Source organism: Chiloscyllium plagiosum, unplaced genomic scaffold (assembly GCF_037043375.1).
Source record: "Chiloscyllium plagiosum isolate Xiang-an unplaced genomic scaffold, Cpla_swu_hap1 HiC_scaffold_27, whole genome shotgun sequence".
NCBI classification, from domain to species: Eukaryota; Metazoa; Chordata; class Chondrichthyes; order Orectolobiformes; family Hemiscylliidae; genus Chiloscyllium; species Chiloscyllium plagiosum.
In genome coordinates this window covers 66841502-66862988 of record NW_028270165.1, presented here as the reverse complement: position 1 = coordinate 66862988, position 21487 = coordinate 66841502, and the positions used below count along the sequence as shown (strand labels likewise).

General features: G+C 41.0%; 1 protein-coding gene across 1 annotated transcript in view; it reads left to right on the top strand.

Annotated features, from left to right (window-relative positions):
* The first annotated feature begins 7213 nt into the window (after positions 1 to 7213).
* LOC122546081 (scavenger receptor cysteine-rich type 1 protein M130-like) overlaps positions 7214 to 21487 on the top strand; it is a 29051-nt gene continuing 14777 nt past the window's right edge. Inside the window, exons 1-10 of the mRNA XM_087975377.1 lie at positions 7214 to 7616; positions 8185 to 8499; positions 10735 to 11049; positions 12764 to 13081; positions 16360 to 16677; positions 17857 to 18197; positions 18384 to 18714; positions 18825 to 18866; positions 19051 to 19167; positions 20528 to 20635. Coding sequence (XP_087831503.1) covers positions 7214 to 7616; positions 8185 to 8499; positions 10735 to 11049; positions 12764 to 13081; positions 16360 to 16677; positions 17857 to 18197; positions 18384 to 18714; positions 18825 to 18866; positions 19051 to 19167; positions 20528 to 20635 — 2608 coding nt within the window. The remainder of the gene's footprint in view (positions 7617 to 8184; positions 8500 to 10734; positions 11050 to 12763; positions 13082 to 16359; positions 16678 to 17856; positions 18198 to 18383; positions 18715 to 18824; positions 18867 to 19050; positions 19168 to 20527; positions 20636 to 21487) is intronic.

Here is a 21487-nt window from a genome sequence, read left to right as displayed (position 1 = left end):
AAAGATTCTGTCTATGCTATGGCGTAGTATGTTAAGAGAGTTCATGTACACAAAAATATATTGCTTTGTGGTAAATTGGGTTTCTCAATCTCTGGAAAATTTACTCCTATTTATCCAGTGACATGAATTAACCAAGGTATTGAAGCCTTCTTTTTCATTCTTCCCATGGACGTATTTCCATGTACATTAATGAATTAAGTGCTTGAATTCGAATTTTGTGGATTATTTTCATAAAACATATCACACCGGTTAAATCAGGCTCCCGAGATCGAAATAATGGGTTCGAGTAACTGGTGTGCCTCGAGTCTATTTATGTACTGCATTTCGTCAATCCATTTACACCCAAATCACGGGTACAGTGACCCTGAGAGTGAATTGCATTTTATATCCAGAAGACTAAACTGGTACTATTTCCTTTAAAGTTTAGTTGCTGTCTGTTTTGTCCTAAGATATATGGCAGAAGATAAAAAAAAGACATGCACATCAACACAGCTCAAGTTGCTCAAAGACTAGATTTCACTTTCAAAATTATTTTATAAGCTGATATATGAACAAAGGGGGTTGAATATATATTTATTAACATGAATTTTGTGGAGTACGCATAACCGCCTGATAGCTCAAAGAAACTTCAAAAATGTTGGATGAAATCAGGAGATATGTCAACATCAATGAAGAGTGAAACACAGAAATATTTCGAGTCTGATACGATCACTCAGAGCAGAAGGATAGAAAATAAGGAGTCCCAACAGAGTGGCAATTTTAACACTGTTCCTCTCTCCGCATGTGTTGGGGTTCACCAGCATTCTCCACAGTTGTTTCAGATTTTCCATGTGCACTTTTCTTTTCTACAATCAGCCCGGTGTCTCAATTATTTTGGCTTAATTTGTAAAATTGTTTACGTTGTGAATTTGACGACCAGAGATAGTAACCTGACGTTGTTTCATATAATTTAAGAAAAAGCATTTCGGGTTCAGTTGGAAGGAGACCCGATTGGGGACTGATGCAAGAATAAATTCCCATAGAAATGGAGGTTGCTCAGAACTATTGAAAGAAAGGTTTCTGAGTTTAGTTTGTGTAACTTCGAGATCAACAGTCTTAGTGGCTACTAAGATGAGACAATAAATTTGAACGAGAAGTAAATTTACTCTGGTTCTGCATTACTTGTACACTATTTTGTCTCATCTCGTGCTTTGAAACTTTTCAATTTGTGAAACAGTGAGACAAATTGGATAGCTTAATCTCATATTAATTTATCTAGAAGTAACAACATTCTTGGATCAGATTATAGAGCATGAGATGGTGAACGGCTCCATCATTATGTTTTGTCGATCTTTGTTGAACAGGTGAGGTACCGAAAGACTGGAGGTTGCCAAACGTGGTGCCACTGTTTAAGAAGGGCGGTAAAGATGCCAGTGAACTATAGACCAGTGAGCCTGACCTCAGTATTGAGCAAGTTACTGGAGGGAATCCTGAGGGGCAGGATTCACATGTATTTGGAAAGACAAGGACTGATTAGGGATAGTCGACATGGCTTTGTGTGTGAGAAATCATATCTCACAAACTTTATTGAGTTTTTTGAGGAAGTAACAAAGAAGATTGATGAGAGCAGAGCAGTAGATGTGACCTATATGGACTTCAATAAGGCGTTTGACAAGGTTCCCCATGGAAGACTGATTAGCAAGGTTATATCTCATGGAATACAAGGGTTGGAGGATTTGAGCTATAGGAAGAGACTGAACAGGCTAGGGCTGTTTTCCCTGGAGCAATGGAGGCTATGGGGTGATGTTATAGAGGTTAATAAAATTATGAGTGGCATGGATAGGGTAAATATGCAAAGTCTTTTCCCTGGGGTGGGGGAGTCCAGAACTGGAGGGCATAGGTTGAGGGTGAGAGGGGAAAAATGTAAAAGGGACCTAAGGGGTAACTTTTTCACGTAGAAGGTGGTAAGAGTATGGAATGAGCTGCCAGAGGAAGTGGTGGAGCCTGGTACAATTGCAACATTTAAGAGGCATTTGGATGGGTATATTCGTAGGAAAGGTTTGGAGGGATATGGACCGGGTGCTGGCAGGTGGGACTAGATTGGGTTGGGATATCTGGTCAGCATGGACAGGTTGGACCGAAGGGTCTTTTTCCATGCTGTACATCTCTATGACTCTATGACTTTAATTAGGGAAGTGCATGAAATATGAAATTGCAAGTTGCACAAAACCACTTTAATATTCACCTCGTGCCGAAGTAATGAATAGCTGACTTTTCAATCCACTACTGCTCTTTTATAAACTCAATATTAGTCAAGAAGAAACACAAGGGTCACTCCCAGGCACCCATGTTCAACTCAATGTTTTCTATTTTACTAAGAATTGAATTCTTTATTTGCGACATAATTCTACTACTTGGGTAGACCATAAAATCTAATTGATCCTTTATGTGAAGAAAAATGAATGATTGAAGTCATATCAACCGAGAGGTGAATGCATTGTTTAGTTTCTAAATTTAGTAATTAATATGTGTTCAGTTTTAATTCGCATACAGAAATGTCAAGTATTCTGCATTTTTGCTGCTGTCAATAATTTTGTTTCTTTTTATTCCCTGTGTCGATTGACACTTAATTGAATTACAAAATTTCAGAGAAATAAAGATGTTTTGAAATCTAAATAAACGCTACAGTAAAAGAAAAAATGGTATTCATGTCCCTCATGTGTAGTTGAAGCAGACTGGAAATCAACTTGCCTTCTTCCTTGATACAGCGATTCAGCTTGAAGTAGGCAGTCATCTGTGTTAGCTAAATACTGCACTGGCACTGGACAGGTTGCGGAGAAGCTTCACAGCATTGATTCCGGAGAGGACAGCTTGAGAAGACCAGGACTATATTTGGAATTTAGAAGAATGAGGGGCGAATCTGACAGAAAGATAGAAAATAATGAACGGAGTAGATATGATGGAGGTTCATCACACTAGTGGGTGAAAGTAGAACTTGGGAAAGTAGCTTTAAACTAAGGAGGATCAGGTTTCAGACTGAGGTGAAGAGGAACTTTTCCAGCCATTCTGTTGTGAATCTGTGGAATTCCCTGCCCAGTGAAGCAGTTGAGATTATCTTGTTGGATGAAATCAAACGTAGATATATGGATTATTGAACAGTACTGGAATTATGGGTTGTTGAGAATCGGCGGGTAAGTGCAACTGAATCCACGGAAAGATCAGCCCATGGTCTCATTGAATGGTGGTGCAGCCTTGATGGGCCGGATGGCCCACGCCTGCTCGTCGTTCTTGTGTTCTCATACAGGTGTGAAATATGTAGAACACTAATTGTACTGACTCTCACCTCATTCCACGTTGAATGGTGTGTCCTCTGCAATGTTGCAAGAGAAATTTCACGTGAGCCAGTAAATGCTGCAAAAGTAGTTCAAAAGGACATACGTCTTCAAAACCAGACAGAATTATTCCATAGTTACATCTGTCTGAAATTGCGATGAACAGTCTTTCAGTAGATTTAGTTTGTACCAGTTCTCCCATCAGTTAGAGAGTTCACAATGATGCCACTGATCTGATATGTATTTGTTATTTTCCAAAAATCTCCAGTGAGTAAGGATCTTCAAACTTCTGATGATTGGGCCAGCGTGCAAGACATTGTTTTAGATTTGTCCTGTTCATTTTCTGTGACGAATTACATTAAAAAAATAACGATTTAACATTGAATTGTAGGGATATTGCACACGCATGATAAAGAGGTGAACGGTCAGTCAAGTCGGTGAATGCAGTTTATGAGAGATGTTGTACAGCAGGGATTGAACAAATCCATAGTGAGCGACCATCTATTAACACATGAACAGATGACCCATGATGTCTGAAAGTCGACATGATATTATTCTGAGATTGAAAACAAGCAATTCGAGGTTTATAGAATTTATAAAAATTGTATGGGAAAGTTTTCACAAGAAGCTAAAAATCATCAAACTGTACCACACAATGCGTGAAATTTTAACCTAACTAAAATTGAAAATATATTTCGATGCCTCTATCAGCTTGGGAGAGGGGGAAAATATATTATAGTAAAATGAATGACAGGGCAAACTAAGTTGAGTCATAGAGTCATAGAGATGCACAGCATGAAAACAGGCCCTTCGGTCCAACCTGTCCATGCCGACCAGATATCCAAACCCAATCTAGTCCCATCTGCCAGCACCGGGCTCATATCTCTCTAAACCTTTCGTATTCATGTAGCCATCCAAATGCCTCTTAAATGTTGCAGATGTGCCAGCCTCCGCCACTTGCTCTGGCAGCACATTCCATACATGTACCACTCTCTGTGTGATAAAGTTGCCCTTGGGTCTCTTTTATATCTTCACCCACTCACCATAAACCTATGCCCTCTAGTTCTGGACTCCCCGACCCCAGGGAAAAGACTTTGCATGTTTATTCTCTCCATGTCCCTCATAATTTTGCAAACGTCTATAAAGTCACCTGGAGCCTCCGACGCTCCAGGGAAAACAGCCCCAGTCTGTTTAGCCTCTCCCTGTAGCTCAGACCCTCCAACCCTGGCAACATCCTTGTAAATCTTTTCTGAACCCTTTCAAGTTTCACAACATCTTTACGATAGAAAGGAGACCAGAATTGCACGCAATATTTCAACAGTGGCCTAACCAATGTCCTGTACAGCCGCAACATGACCTCCCAATTCCTGTACCAATACCTTGACCAGTAAAGGAAAGCAAACCAAACGCATTCTTCACTATCCTATCTATCTGCGACTCCACTTTCAAGGACCTATCAACCTGCACTCCAAGTTCTCTTTGTTCAACAGCACTCCCTCGGACCTTACCATTAAGTGTATAAGTCCTGCGGAGATTTGCTTTCCCAAAATGCAGCATCTCGCTTTTATCTGAATTAAACTCCATCTGCCACTTCTCAGCCCATTTGCCCATCTGGTCAAGAGTCTGTTGTAAGCTGAAGTAACACTCTTCGCTGTCCACGACACCTCCCATTTTAGTATCATCTGCAAACTTACTGACTGTACCTCTTATGCTCGCATCCAAATCGTTTATGTAAACGACAAAAAAAAGTAGAGGACCCAACACCGATCCTTGTGGCACTCCACTGGTCACAGGCCTCCAGTCTGAAAAACAACCCTCCAACACGACCCTCTGTCTACTACCTTTGAGCCAGATCTGTATCCAAATGGCTAGTTCTCCCTGTATTCCGTGAGATCTAACCTTGCTAAAACAGTCTCCCATAGAGAACCTTGTCGAACGCCTTAATGAAGTCCATACAGATGACATCGACCGCTCTGCCGTCATCAATCTTCTTTGTTACTTCTTCAAAAAACTCAATCAAGTTTGTGAGACATGATATCCCACGCATAAAGCCATGTTGACTATTCCTAATCAGTCCTTGCCTTTCCAAATACATGTACATCCTGCCCCTCAGGATTCCCTCCAACAACTTGCCCACCACTGCCTCAGGCTCACTGGTCTATAGTTCCCTGGCGTGCCCTTACCACCCTTCTTAAACAGTGGCACCACGTTCGCCAACCAGTAAACACTTACAAAAAGTTTAAAGCGGGTTCATCACCATCCTGTCCCCAGTGGAGTTGAACGTGGGTTAAAAATACTGAGAGTGATACTTTGTTGGCAATGACGATAGACATTGAAACACATTAAGCAGTGTGTTCAAAGAGGTAGCATCGGCCCCTTGGACAGAATGACCTTCTTCCTCTGTTGTGACCGTAGAATGGTTTGTGGACAGTTACATGTTGATCTTCTTTTTTCAATCCATCATAAAACTTCCTGTTCCAGATTTAGGGAAATGGATAATTCCTGCTGGATATTGTTGATGAGTGAATCTCGTAATGCTGTCGCCATGTAGATAGGGAACATAATAAAGCCGTATATTAAAGATGGTAAACACTGAAAAAAATAAATATACTTTCGGGGGTTGGTTGCTGACTAAGCACTGTTAGCCATTGTTTATTTCAGTATTGCTGATCGACTCAAATTTCTAAAATGCTGAAAGCTTTGGACGGGGGTGCCTTGCTTTGGTAACTGGGGAGTATTGTCGCTCTTTACAGGGATCATCACAATGTTGAGGAAGATAGCAATGGCGTGACCAGCAGACCAGTCAGAGAGTTGGCAGCGTGTCTCTCTGTGTGGAAACAATTTGGTCAAATTTAGAAGAAAACAGACAATATTTGATAATTGCAGTAATTATATTTCCTGCTTTTATCACCATTGCATGTAATGAGGATTTGAACTTTCCAGATATCATATAGAGTCACAGTACGGACATCGGGCCTTTGTCCCAAACTGGTCCAGGCTGATCAAATGTTAATCCACAAATGTCAAATCCATTTCTCTTCACTGGACTCATATCGTTCTCAACTATCCCTATCCATGTAGTTGTCCGAATATCTTTTAAGTGTTGTTACTGTACCCGCCTAAATCACTTCCGCTCGCAGCTTATTCCAGACGCTTACTACCCTCTGTGTAAAATATGGTTATTTGGCAAACTAATGATAATTATTGCCCGCATTTGTCTAACTTATTTCTACGTGCTAAATTGAATTTTTATCCCTCTATTTCAGGCAGACTTGCTGACACTCAGGCCGATAGTAAAGGTAACTGCATGCTCCTTTTATATGGAGTCGATTTTCTATATTCTGATGATTCTGTTCAAGCACAAAGTTGTGTTAAGAATCTCCTTGCCTTAAAATTCATGTTGGACAGCTGTCTGTTCATAACTAATGGGGTTGCATGACTTCTGAAGGTCTCTCATTTCAGGATTGCTGTGGAGCAGAGTGTTAAGGATCAGTTCCTACGCACATTGCCATTCTCAGATAGAGACAACTCATGGGGATACTGTGAAAATTCAGTTACACACACAGTGCTGCTTTCAGCAATGTATATAAACCATTTCACTCACTATTGAGCTGTGACATTGTGCTCACATGATCATACATCCCACAATATTTCGGGCTGTGACAGGCGGAAGTACTGTTTCACTTTCAGATGTTCGCACGGAGGATCAGTTGTGTTTTTCTCGCCATTTATTGCGCCCATATGTCATGAATGAGTAATAAAAAATCTCCTCATCTTGGCCAGTTTAGAGGAATTGTTTCTGTGGAAACATTTTTCTGACCCTCGCTCTCTGTGAGTGAGCATCACTTCTAAAATGGCATTTCACCCTCCACAATACGTATTGTGAGTTACATTGCGATAGCATGCATTTTTTTTGCCATGCCATCACTCCCATTGGAGCTTTCACAATTCCGCAGTATTCACTTTGGTTACCATTTCGGTATTTTACAGAGACGGTGAGGCTGAGACTTGAGAATGGGGGCAGTCCTTGCGCTGGCCGAGTGGAGATTCACTACAGGAGACAGTGGGGGACAGTCAATCATGATTTTTGGGACCTGCCGGATGCCGCAGTTGTGTGTCGGGAGCTGGACTGCGGGACCGCGGTCTCTGCCCCGGGCGGGGCTCACTTTGGACGAGGATCCGGACCCATTGTGACCTGGAATGTTGAGTGCAGCGGGACCGAGCGCGCTCTGAAGGAGTGTCGATCAGCGAGTTGGGATCACCGCTCCTGGTCACACAGCAATGATGCTGGTGTCATCTGTTCAGGTAAAAATCTATTACCATTTCTTTGGAGCTTTATCACAAGCCGGAGCTGCCTGAAACCAGAAAAGGATATAATAACAGAGCGAAAACTATCCAAATATTATTAACATGATAATTAAAAAACGCCCAATTCATTCGGTTTCATAATATAATGCGTGAATATTTGAAGCGAATGGGAGAGGTGAATTCTCGTTACCGTTTCCAATCCGGTAAAGGGGCACGACAGGTGTCCATTGTCATGCCACTTGAAGACACATTGGGTGAAGTGCACTGCAGGAATGATCACATTTACAACCCAATGCATACTGAGATGAGACATTGTGCTGGCTGGCAGAATCACTTTCTGTCACTTATCCTCAGGTTGAAAGTTGCTTTCTGTCTGAACAGCTGAGGGTCGGGGTTATGGCTGAACATGAATGAGATCGACAGGGCAGCAAACTGATTGTAGGAACAATTTATTTCCAGAAATGCCAGACCTGTAATTAATCATATAAATGTTTATCGGAAAATAATCTAAGTCGCTGTTTCTATAAATTTCTCTGATTCTGCGCTTTTTTAAAAAAAATCTCAGATCACAGAGCTCCGAGGTTGGTACCTCAAAATTCCCAATGCTTTGGCAGACTGGAGGTTCAGTTCGGTGACACCTGGAAAACAATGTGTGGGCTTGAATGGGATTTGAAAACCGCCAATGTGGCCTGTGCACAGCTTCATTGTGGAGTCGCAGTGTCTGTTTCAAGCTCGATGCATTCTGGAGGCAGTGCTGTCCTCACGGCTACTGAGGTGTTTAAATGTACGGGCAATGAGACTCAGCTGGGGAAGTGCCCTCGGTCTTCAACCACGCACCAGGATTGCACTGGACACAACAATGTCACCCTGATATGTTCAGGTGAGTACAAGCTTACCTAAAGAAAAAGACACATTTCCGCTTCATGTGTGTAAGAGTAATGTCGCTGGCATTCCTGACATTGCTTTGACCGTGACAAATCTCAACTAATCCTCAAGGTTCTCATATTCTCTGGCACAAGAGTGATGAGGTAAAATATACACGAAATTATTGAAAATTTAAACATTTTAAAACGTTTGCGTTTGGATTGGGAAAGACATTTCTTCAACTGTCCACAGTCAATACACTTTAGCGTCGACGTTGACTCAACGTCGCTCATGGAGGATAATATGAATCGTTGGTCTATACAGATACATTGATGTGAATCTCAGACAATTAAAGTTATGACAAGACAATTGTTTATTTTCTGAATCTCCCTGACCCGATTATATTTTTTAACAATACGAACAGACTGTATGACATCATTGAAGATCACTCTTGACAACAACTTCTTCAGCAAGAAGTTCCAGCTCACAAACACTCGTTGGTTGATAGATATTATCATGGTAATTTATTCACCGTTCTGACCCTTACTTGCGACCCTTCTCAATCTCTGAACTTTCACGTTGCTGTAAATTTATCTTGCCTTCGTAACACGTTGTATTTTGCATGGTATATGCACTTTGTCAACAGTCTGATTCACTACATTCCAATATGAAATACTGTGCACCTTTTGCCCTAAATCGTAACATTATTGCCTGTTACTCTTTCGATGATCAATTGGCAGGTCCCGTAATTTCTTTCGTTTGCTGCTTTGTTCATCAAGTAATATTCTCGTACACCTCTATCAGTTCCAGCTTCATTGCTTCAATATGATCCATAACCTGTACAATACACATTAGTCGAAAATAGAAGCCTGTTCGCGTATCTCTTCGAGTATGCATCTCCTCAAGAGCCAGGACACACTTTGTCAATTATGTGTTCCACATAATTATGAACAATGTTTTCCTATCTTCCCAAACGCAAAGGAATTATTTCTCTCTTTCTGCCCTAAATTCTTCTATTCTTAAATTTCAGTTTAAGTTGCATTGCTGACTACTCTACCAAGTATTCTGTCAACTTGATGTATCTCAGCTTTTGAAGCTCCAGCACTTCTGTCAAAGTGCACTTATTCACAACATGAAGAGGGAAAAGGTGAAAACATCTAAATGCACGTTGTATGTCATTTTCCAGGCTGCCAAAATATACTACCTCAAACTTCTTTGCTTAAAGTTTCATCTGTCACTTACTTATCTGTTCTGCTCTCTTTGCATGCTCCACTGAAATTGGGAGATGTCGTGAATAATGGTTTGAAAACATTGATGCATGGTACCAGGGGCTAATTTTGAAGTGTTACTCTGCATCTCAATACAAATTCGGGAAAGTCCATGTCACATTCTACTAAACGGTACACTTTCACAGGTTATAATTGATTTCATTACCATAGGTTCGATGGCAGAATAAAGGTTAATATTATTGAAACTGCATATTGCAGCCAGCATCTGATGCACTTGTCATGATTTGGTCACCTGGACGCTCAACATCTTACTGTACTAAAAAACTTTTAACATTATAAGTATCTCAGTTGCCTCAAACTTGTAAACTCATTTGTTGCCCATGTTTCAGAAATTGCCTTCAAAAATAATTATTTAATACATTCGCCTCGTTAGCTGCACTGTATTGTAACACCCTGATGGAATCGACTACCTCAGTGGGTCGAATGACTGGTCTTTGATATAAGGTTATGCCATCAGCGTTGGTTCATTACCCCACAATCTGAAGTTGCCATAATGGTCCTCACCTTCTGAGCTCAACCCTCGGCTGATGAATAGTGACCATCAGGTTAAATCACCATCAACCACATCTCTCTAACAAGATTGCAGCCACGTATTCATCAGTAAATTGAGTTAAGCATTACTGCATGATTGCAAAAGTCAATCTAACCTGCACGAGCAATCGGGACCAAAAGTACACTGCTGTTATCAAACTATGGACTGCATCAAGTCAACCTTTACACCCTCGTTTCATAGGTTTTCCAGGACTGAGGTAAATGATCATAATCACTATCTTGGGAATACCCTTTAAATGTGAATAGTGGAAAGAGTTTCATGAAATGATCGTAATTATTTTAAAGACATTGTAACTGTCATGTGTTGTATTGGGCAATGGAGGATGAAATTCGATTTATTTTCTGTTTTGAATCTCGAACAAGTGCGTGGATATTTGCAAACGTTTGTTTGTTTATTTGATCCAAAACAGGAAACAATGGTCCCCGATTGGTTGGTGGGGAGAACAGGTGCTCTGGGCGAGTGGAGGTCCTGCATGGAGAGCAGTGGGGAACGCTGTGCGGTGTTTACTTTGGATTGCAAGAAGCCAATGTGGTCTGTGAGCACCTCTTTTGCGGGACTGTAAAGTCGATCCCGAGAGATGCTCGATTTGGGAGGGGAGCCCGACCAGTGTGGAAGGAAAACTATGAATGCCATGGAAACGAGCGACGATTGTGGAACTGTCCAGTTTCACATGGGGAAAGCTTCAACTGTTTACATGGAAGTATGGCCAATGTCATCTGCTCGGGTATGTCCTTTATAGCAATTGCTCTTTTGCTAAACAGTGTTCCTGTGTACTTAAAGTTTGGAATTATTTTATTTATAACTTAATGGAATGTCATTGGTGAGCCCATGGCCTGTTTGCCTTTTGTGATTCATCTCGGTTTAACTGGTGCACTAGTTCACTTCAGGAAGTCATTACCTTTCAACTATATGGTTAATAATCCGCAGTCATATGTCCGTCAGAAAAGGTTAGACCGGCAGATGTCCTTCCATAAGGAAAAGTATTAGCCAGATGAGTTGTTAGGAGAATTGATGATCGTTTGACTGTCACCATCGCTAAGACTAACTTTCCATTCCAGACTATTAACTCAGTTTGATATTTACCAGCTGCCATTCTGGAATTTCGGGCACTCTCAGCACCACCAGGTCTTAATTTCTACCTCCACTTTGCAAATCAAGAGGCCATGTTTGATTTGGCACAATGATGTTCTGAGATGCGACACTTGAGTTTTCGGAAGTTTATTTGTATTAAATGTACATTATGTTTTTTTAAAAAATTCTGAATGCCATCCAAGATGATAATTAATTTCCTAAATCTTTGCATATAACTGCCGCATTCTTCAAATGTCAATCCCCTGTCTCTCCAAAAATGCATCCATTCTGCCTGGGTTACTAATTGTGTTAGTGCTTCTAAACTCTCTGTACTGTTTCAGATTTGGAATATTCCACGAACATTTAAACAACAATTATTGTGATACTTAGTCTTTCAGGGAACGGAGATGTAACTGGTGAGGCAAGGATTTGTGCTGATGCCTGATTTCATTTTAACTAAGTTGGTTTTACAGGCCTTTAGTTATGATTTTGTCACTCTTTTATGAGCCTGAAGACCTTGTCGGGCAGATCAAATGTGGAAACCAGATTTGATTTCCTGACAAACATTAGGAGCTTCATGAGTTTTGGTTTCAATATTTCTTCATAGTTTCCCTGTTCACGAGCTGAAACTGGGCTCCAATTCCAGAGCATAAATTTTCCAACATTCCCCAGAGAATGCATAAAGCATCTGAATTACTCCTGACAACATTTTTATGACATGACATTCTGCCCTCAACTCCTGGCAGGGAATATCAGGATCTACACAAATGGCTCCGCAGAAATCAGATGTATTCATACCTTATTATAAAAGGTTTTGACGTAGCACTAACGTGGAGACAGTTTTCAAAAGATAATGGAGAATATTGGCAGTTACGTTAGTGAGTGACAGCATCACGTTTTAAAATTTAGGAGCTATCCCAAATTTTCACAAGTGTTTTGAATGTCATAATTCTCAAACAGACTTGTTCCTAAATTTCCATTATATTCTTGACCGTTGTCTCAGTCATGTTGCGGGTCATTTGCTCAGTGCAACATGCTCTGCCATCAACCATGAGAGGAGTGGCAACATATAAATGGTCAAAGCATACGAGTAGCATTTGCAGACTGACAGTCGGCCTGAATGGATGAGGTCGCTCGCTGAAGACGAGACTTTATTTTCAAACGAATGCCAGAGTAGCAGCACTTTTATTTCCACGCCTCTCTCAATTTTGTTGACAGAAGAAATGTGATGACATGATGAAAGTATTTGAAAAAGTAAATGGACAAAATATCTTTATGATTGCAAATCATACATTTTCCTGTGATTGTCAGTTCTCGAATATCTGTGTTCATTTCAATCGCTGTTCTCAGTAACTCTTATTTTGCAGATGAAAATTGGGCGCTAAGACTAGTGAATGGAGAAAGCCGCTGTGATGGCCGAGTTGAAGTTTACTCTCATGGAAGCTGGGGCGGAGTGCAGGACACCGTGTGGGATCAGAATGTTGCCAACGTTGTCTGCAGACAGCTGGGATGCGGTTATGCCTTAGAAATATATAATTCTTCAAAGTACGGGGAGAGTGATGGTGGTTCGTGGGTACATGTTGTCCAATGTCATGGACATGAATCACATCTCCAGGACTGCAGGATCTCCAACACATTGAATTCGTCGGACATCGAAGGCAGTAGCATAGGGGTCCTCTGTTCAGGTAAGTAGACTCTTCACATTTAAACCAGCTCAGATATATCAAGCTAAATATTCATCTGCTGAGTAAATTGAGAATGTACACCACTTGCTTGTTAGTGTCACTCAAACCATTTATTCATCGCTCGGATATCAGCAGACCTGAGGTGGGTGGCGGGTGCAGATGGATGAATATGAGAAATTGACACCATTTTGTTGTGAGATACAAGCATTACGTGGCAGGTCAGGTGAATTGGCTATGCTAAATTGTGCAGAGTGTTATTTGCATTAGTCAGAGGGAAATGGGTATGGGTGGGTTAAACGTCAGAGGCTCGGTGTGGACTGGTTGGTCCAAAGGGCCACTTTCCACAATGTAGGGAATCTAATCTTATCTAATCTAATCTGAAGGGGCAGCAGGCTGGGACAGTGGATAGCACTGCTGCCTCACAGGGCCAGAAACCCGGGTTCAATTCCCGCCTCAGGAAACTGTCTGAGTGGAGTTTGCACATTCTCCCCGTTTCTGCGTGAGTTTCGTCCGGGTGCTCCGGTTTCCTCTCACAGTCCAAAGATATGCAGCATAGGTGAATTGGCCATGTTAAATTACCTGTAGTGTTAGGTGAAGGGGTAAATGTAGGGGAATGAGTGTGGGTGGGTTGCTCTTCAGAGGGTCGGTGTGGACTTGTTGGGCCGAAGGGCCTGTTTCCACACTCTAAGAAATCTAATCTAATCAGTAATCTAATTACAGTTTCTTAACCCAAAAGTACAGTTGACACACGTGCACAAATTATACTTTTAATGGCAAGGTCCTGGGGATTGTTGCCAGACAATGAGACCTCGGTGTGCAGACTCGAAGTGCATTGAAAATAGAGGCATGGAGAGTCAGTGCAGTGAAGAAGGTGATTGGTACTCTTACATTAATTGATCCGTGCCACTGAATACAAGAGTTCGAAAGTCATGCTGTGGCTGTACATTGGTTGGCCACTTTTGGAATTATGTGTTTCACTCTGGCCACCCTTTTAGAAGAACAATGCTGGGAAACTTGAAAGGATTCAGAAAAGATTTGCAGTGATGTTAGCAGAGTTGGAAGGATTGACTTATAAGGAGAAGATAAACAGACTGGGTCGTTTTTCCCTGAATGGTCGGAGGCTGAAGGGCGACCTGATAGAAGTTTATTATATCAGGAGGGGCATGCATAAGGTGAATAGGCAAGGCATTGTCCCCAGGATAGTGAAATCCGAATCTGGAGGGCAGAGGTTAAAAGTAAGGCGAAAAGATTTCTAATGGAACTGAGGGACAATGTTTGTCACAAAAGAGGTTTTACGTATGAGATATCTTGACAGTGAGGTGGTGGAGGATAGTACAGTTACAACATTTGAAAGGCACCTGGATTTGTGAATAAATAGGAAGGGTTTAGAGATATGTGCGTGGAGTGTTCTCAAATGGGAGTGGATTAATTAAGAATATGTGATTGACATGGAGGCGTTGGACTGAAGGGTTTGTTTCTGTGCTGGGCATCTCTAGGACTCCATTACTTGAAATGATCGCTATTCTTTCAATTAGTAGAGCTTTTTATCTTTTCTGAGAAACTTCTGATCTCGTGCAGCATTGCAGAGACTGAAAGCGCAGTTTGAATTTTGTAGATAATGCACGAGAGACGGATTCCATACAAAACAAGTGTCTTGAGATGTTTCACATGCGAAGTAGCTGCACCGCAATTATAGATTGCTTTGGGAGTCGTTGTGCGTTATGTAGCTTGGGATGGTGATGAGACCCTGAAAGGACGCTTTCATGATCATTGAAATGTCGAGGCAATGGCTTCTTGATGATGGAGTGGAAAGTACTCATCTCGAATTACAACCGGGGACATTGCAACAGCATTGGAACTAAAGTTAGGGGAATGCTGTGCGGTAATTATAAGCAACTTTGCGACTTGCCATCAATCAGAAAAGCAGTTTGCAACTAGTGAGCTCAGGGAAGGTCTCCTCTCGTGTCAGGTCCAGCGCACAAGTTGTCAAAAAAGTTCCATTGTGCAGAATAACTTACAAAGAGCTGTTATGCTATTGATCTGACGGAAGCTTCAGTTTTCCACTATAAAGATCATAAAATGGTTCGTTAGAAGCTGAAGACAGTGTTTTTAGGGCGCACAAGTTTATTCTCAAACTGCAAGAAGCATGATTTAGACCAGAGCAGAAAACTGTGTGCAGTTAAGGAATTCACATCAGAGGATGGATTTGACAGTAATGGAGACAATGCAGGGGGAAACGTATGAGAGATTTTCTTGAGATGAACAACATTTAGCTATGAAGACAACTTGGCCAGATTTGGATTCATTTCCTTTGAACAGAGGCGTCTGAGTATGGGCGGGATTGAGGTGTATAATAAGCAAGAAGGAATCTTTCCCCTATGTTATGCAATTGCTTACCTTGTGGCATTGAGTTCAGGTGATGGACAGAAGGTTCAGAGGGACCTGAGGATACTCTTTTTCATCCACTTGGGGCGGGGGAGTAGTCTGGAACTCACTGCCTGTAAGTGTTGTAGAGGCAGAAACGTTAGTGAAATCTAAGATATATTTAGATGTGCACTTGTGATGCGAAGGAGTTAAGGACGAACCCAAGTGCTGGGAAATGAGATTAAAATATTTAGGAGCTTGTTTTTGACAGAAACAGAATTGGTGGGCCGAAGGTTCTTTCTCTGTGCTGAAGACTTCTTAAATCTGTGATTCTGTGAATTAGTTCTGGACCTTTGAATCAAAGTACACGTGATAATAACCTGAAATGACTTTTCGTCCCCTTTCAGTATTTACACTTCAACAACTACTCAAAGTGCTATTGCTGTCATGCTAATATATATGTTGTCTTTCAGTTATATTCTCGTAAGGTATAGTATTCTCATGTGCGCTGATGAATGAAAGCTGAGACGGTATTTATATTGGACCAACGTACAGTTATGTGCACTATAAAATAGGGTGAGCATTAGACAAAGTCACGCATGGACAGACATAAACGGAGTGGCAGGAAGAGAAAGCACAAATGCAACTGTTTGCAAAAACATTCACGGAATATTCAATATAGAAAGGGAAACTGAACCTGGCAGTACCAGGTGCAATAAGATATTTTGAAACATTTATGTGCTGTACATTCTTGCTAAAAGGTTACACTTGATCTATTAGTTTAGTAAGAAATTATGTTTCAGCACAATAAGTACTTTTCATGAGAACATTTAAAACGCTCTTTCCTGTATCTATACACTATGTTGCCCTGAGTGATGAAGGGAATGTGCATTGACTGTGTAATTGTTTCATAGAGCACTTTCAGTTCAGGCTGTCAGATGGTGGAAGCCCTTGTGCTGGTCGAGTGGAGATTTACTACAATGGAATATGGGGCTCAGTTTGTGATGATTCATGGGATGTGGTAGACGCTGAAGTCGTTTGTAAACAACTGGGTTGTGGAAAAGCACTGGACATGACACCCCCTTCCTCCTCTGGACCGGGCTCAGGCCACATTTGGTGGAAGGATGTGAAGTGTTTTGGAAACGAATCATTTCTCTGGGAATGTCCTTCAGTCCCATTGGGTCACCAAGACGACTGTTCTCATAAAGAGGATGTGAGAATTATGTGTTCGGGTGAGGCCATTCTTCAATGCTTTTACTTTGCTCGAATGTTGTAGGTGAGACGTCATGCTGACGTATGTTCACTGAATTCGAAGGAATGTAGAGCAGCGGCAGTAATTTAAAGAAACGATCTCTGACACTTACATGTACACAAAAAGTGAAAGAACAATTCGTTTCTCTAATCTAACTTGCTTTTCTGTCAGTTTATTTCACCTTCTATTGATACAAGACGCGTTTGTCATGAAAAGTGTCATTTTTGATCTGTTGTCACTACTCCAAGCGGATGCCAATATTGTCCTGATTGTCATAAAGGGTTTACTAAAAATTAATTCCAAAATTTATGATATTTACTTTTGTATCGAGCCACCAGAAACATGAGACCTGTTCGTGTGTCTATCGAACTATTTGTGACTCGAAAATGAAGGAGTGAATTTTTTTCTTTATGTTTCCGAGCAGACTTCACTGCATCAGACACAGCTCCTGTACAATTGTATCAGACCTGTACTGCCTGTTTATGTGCACTTGCGGTTTTCATGATTTTTCAGAAGCAGTAAAAATATTCCGTAATTTGCTTCCAACTGAGCAGTTTGAAACTTCCCTGGTGATACAAAATTAAAAGTGATTGCATATATATCTATATATATATAATTGAACAGCCATGATATCAGAACCAGTTCCAGTGGATCGTCACTTCTGCAAAGTGGACAATTTACTTTTAACACAGGCTTTCTGTTTTCTGTCAGTTTCTGCTTCTCGACCATTTCGGGTTCTCAAACAGTTCGCCAGATTCTAGTAGTGCCTTGGTCAAGTCCTTCTAAACTCCATGCACGATGCACATTTGGCTCACTCCTTTTTTCATTGCAATATGTGTCATGAAGAAAACTGAACACAACGATCCGCGGATGCTGCGAATCGAAAACAAAAAGGAAAATTTCTGGAAAATCTCATATGTCAAGCAGCATCCGTCGAGACAAAGAGACAACGTTTCATGTCCAGTGACACTTCCTCAATTCAGAATCCGCGTCACTGGACCTGAAGATTTGTCTGTGCTTTCTCTCTTCACAGATTCTGTTGAGTTTCTCCAGCAATTCCCTTTGTTCATATCATGCATCCTTCTCGTTTCGGCAATCACAGGACACACCAGCGATATGGACAATCTAACAATCTGGATATATGTTATTGTTTGAACAGAACACAAGGAGCTGCGGCTGGTGAATGGAAAGCATCGCTGTGAGGGAAGAGTGGAGGTGTTCTACAATGGGACCTGGGGAACAGTGTGTTCAGACACATTGGATTCACACGTTGCCAAAGTGATTTGTAAACAGCTGCACTGTGGTGCGTTCCAGTATGTTGAATACGACGCTCAATCATTCGGAGCAGGAACGGGAACTATTTGGCTCGATGAGATGGAGTGTCTGTCACACGAGTCGACACTGTGGCAATGTCACACAGATCCGTGGGGTCAACACGACTGTCAACACCGGGAAGATGCTGGTGTAGTTTGTTCAGGTAACATGACAAGCCTTCTCAATGTTCGGGTGTCATTTCAAGCATGAATTCCCGATAGACTGAGCATCTTTCTCCATCCAACAGAGAGCAATGTGACAAAGGAGCAGTCCCTCAGTTCAACTTACTGCCATAAACAATTAGGTGCGTCTTCTTTCTCTATGTGCGAATTCTTGGAGATTCTGCTGTGTACTGCATTCAATAATAATCAGTTCTGCACCACAGATACGCAAGACAGTGTGCACCTGCATGGAGGAAGCAGCAACTGTTCTGGCAGAGTGGAAATCATGTGCGATCAACGCTGGGGAACGTTGTGTGGCAATTCCTGGGATATAACTGATGCTAATGTTGTCTGCAGAGAGCTGCGATGTGGCTTCGCTCTATCAGCCCGAGATGAGGCCGCTCTCTCCCTGGAGAAAGATGTTATCTGGCAGGATGATGTGAAGTGTAAGGGAAGAGAATTCTCTCTGTTGGACTGTCTCTCCGCAGCTCCAGCTAAAAGCAAGTGTAACCACAAGGAAATTGCCAGTGTAAAGTGTTCTGGTAAGATTGATGCTGACTGACGTGCGCCATTAATGTTAAAAATCAGGGCAACTATTTGATTTCCTAAGTTACATTTCCCTTCATAATTATTCGTACTTTCTGTTCCACAGGATCCGAGTTGGTGACGGTCTCCCCTTCACCTCCACCTGCGGGTATTTATGACTGATACTATTATTAGTATTTGTGTTCGCGTTACTTTCCTGAAAAGTGACATTGATGCTGTTGGCATGTTCACGATTTGGAAGCTAGTGTCATTGTTTCCTTAATGATGATTATTCACAATTTTCCATGACAGACCTTAACTATGCTAAACCCATTTGTACTCCCTCCTTTAAGGGCAGGAAAGTCCGTCTATTTCCATGCCTGTTGTCGTCTGTTCATCTTTGGGAGTCTTGTTAATCTGTGAGTTAATCGCATTACTGGTGGTCATGCAAAGAAAATTGCAAATGAAAGGTAAGCATCATATCTCCCAACTGAGATAACACTGCGTCACTTTCACTGTTGCATATGTTCTCGGGGCTGTACGTTTTTATTGCACTTTTCGAGCATTTGACTGAGATGGTCACGATTGTGCGGCACTTCTTGGCTGTCTGTTTTCTTCGAGGGACTTTGCCCAATGAAGCGCGAAGTTTTAATAAACACTCAGATAAATGCATCAAAACTGTAAATAGCAGTTCAAAGAATATTCTAACTGTGTGAAGTATGCATCAAGTCGCTCAATATATTTGGAGAGAAACTGAATTAACGTATAATGTGGAGTTGCTACAGTCATTATCATTGGGAAAGAAATATAATGACTGCACTTTCTTATCTTTCAGTTAACATATACATGACATTCCAGAGCAGGTCAATGATGGCAGCAATATTTCTCCGTTTCATTGAGTTATTTGCAGACTGCCTCTAAATATTTCTTCATTAGTTACTATTATTTATGGTTCTTCAGTGTCTGGGTGCTGCTACCACAACCCAAGATCATTGAGAGGATTCAGGGTCCTTTTAAGGGAACTTCCAGTTAGGCAACAATTGGCTTCCCTTGACTGAGCAAATGATACTTCTATACTTTGCACAATAATTTAAAAGCGTTTGCTTGGGGACCATTTTCCACGAGTTAGCAATGAAAATCAACACTAATAACAATCATTTTCTATCCTTTCACATGCTCTTAATTTTCCTTTACATATAGCCAGAAAAACTAGGCACTTAGTCTATCACGATCAATGTCATCAAGGTTCACCTTATTTCATTCGTCTCACGTTTTGGTTTTTAACTAATTGTCATAATTATGCAATTGTTTAATGAAAGTAGTCCAATTCTAACAACATTATTATCAATCTTGTTTGTTAGGACCACGGTATGTTGAACATTAATTTGTAATCTCCTTAATGGTATCAAGTTTTTAAAAAAAATATAGGTTATTAGCATTTTCGTTTTTTCATTGCATTAAAGAGTTTCATTTTCTGCACTCAACATCTTCACTCACATGCACCATTGCGAGCTGAGAATTTTCTTGAATAGATATTTGAATCAGCAAAATTAGAACAAAATACCCAAATTTATACCAACAAGAACATCTCCCTCTTTCTGTTTAACATACTAGGTTCGGTAACTGATGTGACATGGAAATTAATCATGGCCTGTTCACTTGTTTTTCCAATATGTTCTCCCTTCAGCGATCAGTTAACGTTGTGTGAAGATTCTAATCTACAGCATTGTGCGAACTCGTTCTTCTCTCCCCTGGTTCTTCAGATATAAACACCTTGTTTCTGCGAGTGTTCAGCTACAAATGCTGACCAGTCTATTGTTTATTCAACAGAACTTAACCTTGGTGGCACAGGCTCACGCCTTGGTTTGTACCAAGGAATTTATGAAGAAATTGAGAATATTCCCCCTGGAAAGAGGACGGATCACAAACATGGACCAGGTATATATTTCCTATTGTATAGTGAATCATGACTGGATAAGTATAGCTTCCATTTAATTTGCAGTCTTCCATGATCAATGACTGAATGAACATGATTAATAGTTAAAACACAGTCGTCGTGAGTGGGAAGCTATCTCATTAACTGTGTCTCTGTCCGCATTTCGTGAGATGAAGAATTTCAATATGATAATTCCCACTGGCCTACATTCCTGATAGATTATTTCTGGCATGTATTTGAAAATGCAAACAGAACTATCAATTTCACTTCTACCCTGGTTCCACTGTGACCCCTTCAGATGGGTGGACAACTAATCAATTCGTCATTGATTTTAAAATAATATAACTTTTGCAGTAAGTATGGATTACACAGCACCAAAGAGCGGAAGCAAAATTGAGGAATCAATGTATAAACAAATATGATGAATCACAGAAGATGAGTGGTGCTGAAAGTGTGCATATGACTCTGAAACGTTGCAGGTGTTCAGATACAGTGTAAATGAATGGAAAGAAAATGTCTGGTAGATGATAAATGTGAAATTATCCATTTTGGTTGGAATAAAATTAGAAATGACTATTATTTGAACGGACATGGCCTGAAAAGTACAGATAGCAGATTTAGGACCAAATTGAGGAGGAACATTTTCACCCACAGGATTGAGAATTTATGGAATTTCCTGCCTCATCAGATGTTTTTAGAACTGGGGTGAATAATGTTTTGAACGTTAAAATCGTGAGTAAGTCGAACTGAAGCCACGAAAAGGTCAGTTATGATCTTATTGAACGGCGGAACTGGCTGCAACAGTCAGATGGAGTACTCCTGCTCTTAGATCTTATATCATATTGCTTCCCGCA